At 57.2% G+C, this 5,390-nt stretch overlaps 1 protein-coding gene across 1 annotated transcript in view; it reads left to right on the forward strand.

The window, feature by feature from the left end:
• The window catches only part of ZFP92 (ZFP92 zinc finger protein), a 9,236-nt gene extending 4,679 nt beyond the window's left edge, over positions 1-4,557 (forward strand). The window contains exons 2-5 of the mRNA XM_034649062.1: positions 1,550-1,600; positions 1,792-1,918; positions 2,972-3,076; positions 3,446-4,557. Coding sequence (XP_034504953.1) covers positions 1,568-1,600; positions 1,792-1,918; positions 2,972-3,076; positions 3,446-4,557 — 1,377 coding nt within the window. The 5' untranslated portion in view covers positions 1,550-1,567. The remainder of the gene's footprint in view (positions 1-1,549; positions 1,601-1,791; positions 1,919-2,971; positions 3,077-3,445) is intronic.
• The last annotated feature ends 833 nt before the right edge of the window (positions 4,558-5,390 follow it).

Consider the following 5,390-nt stretch of genomic DNA (forward strand, 5'->3'; position numbering starts at 1 on the left):
CCCGCGCGGGCTCCCGGAGCTCCCCGTCTCAGTCTGGTGTCTCACGGGTGCTGACCGCGAGTCCACCTGCTTCCCCGTGCAGGTGGCCCTCCAGCCGCCAGCCGCCAGCCGCCGCGCGCACGCTCCCAGAGCTCCCGGTCTCAGCCTCGATCCAGTGAGCACACCGGAGCTCCGGAGCTCCGTGAGATGCTTGGTGGCGCACGCTCCCGGCTCACGGACTCTGTCTGCCGTTTCCAGAGTGCGGGTCCGCGGTCCGCCCGCTCCCCGGTGCAGGTGGCCCGCCAGCCGCCCTGTGCGCGCGCTCCTGGAGCTCGCGTTCTAAGTCTGTTGTCTCGCGGGTGCCGTCCGCGAGTCCGCCTGCTCCCCCGTGCAGGTGGCCCGCCAACCGCCAGCCGTCCCGCGTGCGCTCCCGGAGCTCCCGTTCTCAGTCTGCTGTCTCAAGCGTGCGGGTCCGCGGTCCGTCCGCTCCTCAGTGCAGGTGGCTACCGCTTCCCGGCGCCCTGACACGGCGGCTCCCTCCCCCTTCCGTTTATCTTCCGATATCTGTGCGCGGTTTCACGGCTCCCCGCTTCGTACCTCGATACTCAGCGCTGGAGATGTTCATTTGTAGAGATCCAGATGTATCTTCCTGCGTCTCAGGCTGATTCCGTGGATGTTCCTGCTGGTCTGGTACCTATCCAGCTCAACTCAGGGGACCGGCTGAAAAAGGGGTCCCCTACTCCTCCGCCATCTTAACCTCCTCCTCCCACATTTCTTCATCAGATACATGAGTTTATTGCCCCCTCACCTAATGTTCTAAGTGTTGGGTGATAAAAGTAGTGACCACAGCCTTGGAGCAAACTTTCTTTTACCCCCACTGTCTTCTGGTATTTGAGAACTGATGTGGCAAAATCCGATTGTGTCCACTTTGGCAATGACACAGTCTTTCGGCCTTTAGCGTGAGCCCCAGCTTCCGTCTGTTCCGAGTGCCCACATGGCCTCACCTTCTGCACTCCCCACCCCACCCATCAAGGGCCAGATATGGGCCATGCCCTTGGCCTGCTACTCTCTTTGCTCACCCCCAGCCTTCAGAGAGCACCCCTTCCCCAGCTATTGTGGGTCCCTCCAAAGTGCGTCTCACTATTCTGGTCTTTCTCTTTTCCTTGAGAGTGGGTCTGTTTCGGGTGGAGTGGTGTGTGTGTGTGTGTGTGTGTGTGTGTGTGTGTGTGTGTTCTGGAGTTTTTCTGTAAGGACCCGGAGCTAAGAGGAAAAGGAGTCGGCAGTGGAGCTTCTAGGGATGGCTGAAAAGTCGGGGTGGGGGTGCTGCCTCCATGGGAAGAAGAAAATGAGAAAGAGGAAGCCAAGCCTCACACGAGGCAGGCAGGACTCCCTGTCTGGTGGCTCACCAGCCAGGTGAGGAGAGAGGACAGAAGCTCAGTTTGGGAAAGTGTTATGGGTTGGATTGTGTCCCCCAAAAAGATGTGCTGAAGTCCTGTCCCCCAACTTGGATGAGGTCATGCTGGAGTAGGGTGAGCCTCATCTCATACTTGGCTTTTTCCGACCCCCTTAGCTTCTTTGCACCCCTGCGATGGCAGCCATTCTCTTGAAGGCCAGACCCAAGGTGAGTGGGGCTCCCTGACTGTCTCCATCTGCCACCTCTTTATGTCCCAGCCTCACAACTCTTGCAACTCCAAGTCTCCCCTTAACTGCTGAGTTCTTTGGGTCCCCCCACCCCATGTTTAGTTGTTGCCCGCTCATCCTGGGACTCGTGGGGGTGAAGTCCCCTGCAGCCACAGGAATGGCTTGTTTTAGGTGCCAGTATCTTTTGAAGATGTGTCTGTGTACTTCACCAAGACAGAATGGAAGCTTCTGGATCTCAGACAAAGGATCCTCTACAAGAGAGTGATGATGGAGAACTATCGCCATTTGGTGTCACTGGGTAAGGATCTGACACACACATCCAATCCCCCTACTCTGTGTCTGAACTCGGTTTATTTTTAAGTTTCTTTGTTTGTTGGTTGTTATGAGCCTGAGAATAAATGCATTTCCCACTGGAGCAGTGATCTACTGGGACCCAGCTTTTGTCTCAGTACAACAGTTTTCAGCTAAATGGTTTTGACCCGTAAGTGCTAAATGCGTGGGCCCCCATCAAATTTATTTTGCACATAAAATCATGGGTTAAGTAAACCTCTTCTATCCAAAAGATAGATGCACATTATCCTTGAATATTTGTATGCACTGTTGTAGACTTAGTTCATTCTTGTCATTCATGTTCCAACGTTTAGCTGCTCCTTTTCCTTGTATCAAGGATAAGGCGTGTACTTGGTTTTCCAGACTGGAGAAATCCAGAAAGGAACCGGGCAGGCTTCCCATCCCCCCCACCCCCGCCACTTCAACCAGCTTGCAGGGGGTCTGTTAGCTCCATTTCTTCCCTACAGGGTTAATCTCACCTAATCTAACCACACAGAGGGAGACTGGTTTCTTCCCCTTGGTTCTTTCTGCCCGTCACTGTGCAGATACAGGACTCAAAGGGGAGTTCTGGAGTCATCAGTTGAGTTTGGCTTAAGGAACTGAGGCATCTGTTCTGTTTGATGATGGCAATGGGGCTTTGGTTTTTGAGGCACAGGCATTCCTGAGCTCTGTCTGCTTCCTGATACTCCCTGGGGCCTTGCCCCCTGTGGATGGCTGATCCAGCCTTCTGTCCCTTGGAATCTTCACACAAATTCCCCCACTTCCCACAAGCCTACTGCCCTCCCCACAGGCCAAAGAGTAACATTGTTATCCTTTTGGCCCCAGTCACCATGGCCTTCGGACTCCCCATGCCCACCTGGCCCCTGTACATTCAGATCCCTTCGCTTCCTTAAAGAGACTCTGTCCTTTCTCTGGATCTTCCCAGCGGCACTCTCTTAGAGGGTTTTTGTTCCCTGTTCCTGATGATACTAGGGCTGGGCGGAGTTCAGGAGTGACTGATCTGCTTCCTTTCCACGGATAGGATTTTTATCCTCCAAGCCTCACCTGGTGTCTTGGCTGGAACAAGGGGAGGGGCCCTGGGCAGCAGACATCTGCAGAACACCGGCTGCCACGGGGAGGCAGACAGGTGAGTGTGGGGCGCTGGGCTGGCTTGCCTGAGCCGTTCACAAAGAACAGTGGCGAAGGAAGGTAGTGTGACCACTTTGGATGGGAAATTCCCTTTTGTGGCAGACCTAAATCTCACAGGGAGTCCCCATTGAGACACCAGATGAAGGAAGCGCCTCTTGCCCTGTCACTCCAGCTCCACTGCTTCCAGCTCCCTCCCACCTTTTCCCCTGTGCTGTCCTGTCTGCAGACAATCATCTTGGGTCTTCCCCCACGTCCTCCTCTCCTGATTCATTCCTTCTCAGCTTTGGTGTGGGTGCGAAGATGGAGAACGAACCCTGGCTAGAGTTCCAGGGAGAGCGACACTGGTGGGTGTTCCCTGTCGTTCTAGGTGACAGGATAAAGAACAGGACATCGATTTCCAAGCAGAAGCATTGCCTGAAAGAACTCACAAGGACCGGTCTTTGGGCCGGGAACAAGAGCCAGGGAGCCAGGCCACGAGGGGAGATGCTTGAGCACAGAGTGAAACAGGCTTATTCTCCACCGGCAGGTTCCAGCGAGAAAGGCCGAAGCAGCTCTGCAGGTGAGGGAAGAGAGATGAGGCAGAGCAGTAGCCACACTGGTAGGCAGGAGTCAGTGCCAAGGCCACAGGGTTCCAAAGGCGCCGAGAAGCGATACCTGTGTCAGCAGTGCGGGAAATCCTTCAGCCGCAGCTCCAACCTCATCAAGCACCGGGTCATCCACAGCGGCGAGATGCCCTACGAGTGCTCCGAGTGCGGGAAGCTCTTCCGGCGCAGCTTCGCGCTCCTGGAGCACCAGCGCATCCACAGCGGCGAGAAGCCCTATGTGTGCAGCGAGTGCGGGAAGACGTTTACACGCAGCTCCAACCTCATCAAGCACCAGATCATCCACAGCGGCGAGAAGCCCTACGCGTGCTCCGAGTGCGGGAAGCTCTTCCGGCGCCGCTTCGCGCTCCTGGAGCACCAGCGCATCCACAGCGGCGAGCGGCCCTACACGTGCAGCAGGTGCGGCAAGGCCTTCAGCCGCAGCTCCAACCTCATCGAGCACCAGCGCACCCACAGCGGCGAGAAGCCCTACGCGTGCAGCCAGTGTCTGAAAGCCTTCAAGGGCGTCTCCCAGCTCATCCACCACCAGCGCATCCACAGTGGGGAGAAGCCGTTCCAGTGCAAAGAGTGTGGGAAGGCCTTCCGGGGATGCTCGGGTCTCAGTCAGCACCAGCGGGTCCACAGCGGCGAGAAGCCCTACGAGTGCAGTGAGTGTGGGAGGACCTTCAGCCGGCGAGCCAACCTCTTCAAGCATCAGGCTGTTCACCGCCCGGGGAGGCCGGCCGAACGTCTCGACCGCGGGAGGGTGTTCCCGAGCCGCGCCGTCCTCCCGGAGCACCGGCAGGCGCACGCCGGCGAGCAGCCGCGCGGCCGCGGCGANGAGGGCGACAAAGTCCAGGGAGACTCGGAACGCGCGGCCGCCGCCCGCGCCGTCTGACAGGGCCTGCCCCGGACGGGGCCCGGGTTCAAACACGGCGCCTCCTGCTGCCCTGCGTGCGGCGGTGTCTGCGTGCAGGGGCACGGTCGGCGCCGCTTCGGCCGAGGAGAGCCCCGCCGCGGGCCGGGTGTGTGGGCCCGCGAGGAGCAGTCTGTTTCCTCTGGCGGCCCGTTCGCTTCGGCCCCAGACTTCTTTCCTCCTTTAAGTGCCTGTAGACGGAGGGGACTTGAGAGAATTCTACAGCTGGGCGGTGGCTGGACTGTGACATCACCTCCAGTTCATCAGTTCAGAAATGGTCTGAAAGTGGACTTGGGCAAATACATCCGCGGACTGCTCGCGCCCGGTTGTCTAGCCCCAGAAAGTGATGTCTCGTCTCTGAGTCTGCTGCTCCATGGGAAGAAACAGGACCCCCTGTCATCATACTGAGCCCGGGCCCATGCTTTTTCCAGGCCATTTGTCCTTGTGCCTGAAAGCCACAGCCTTCCATGGGTGCCCCCAGCTGCTTCTCAGAGGAGAAGCAGCACCCAGGTCCCATCTTCTCAGAGCCCTGGGGTGGGGGGAGGGGGCCACTCTGGCCTCTCCCAGGAGGGGGCTCCAGACGAGACATGTCTCCCCTGCCCACCAGGCTCACCCTCCTCACTGCCTTCTTTTTTTTTTTTTTTTTTTTTTTTTTTTTTTTTTTTTTTTTTTTTTTTTTTTTTTTTTTTTTTTTTTAAGATTTTATTTATTTATTCGACAGAGATAGAGACAGCCAGCGAGAGAGGGAACACAAGCAGGGGGAGTGGGAGAGGAAGAAGCAGGCTCACAGCAGAAGAGCCTGATGTGGGGCTCGA

The sequence above is a fragment of the Ailuropoda melanoleuca genome, chromosome X (assembly GCF_002007445.2).
Source record: "Ailuropoda melanoleuca isolate Jingjing chromosome X, ASM200744v2, whole genome shotgun sequence".
NCBI classification, from domain to species: domain Eukaryota; kingdom Metazoa; phylum Chordata; class Mammalia; order Carnivora; family Ursidae; genus Ailuropoda; species Ailuropoda melanoleuca.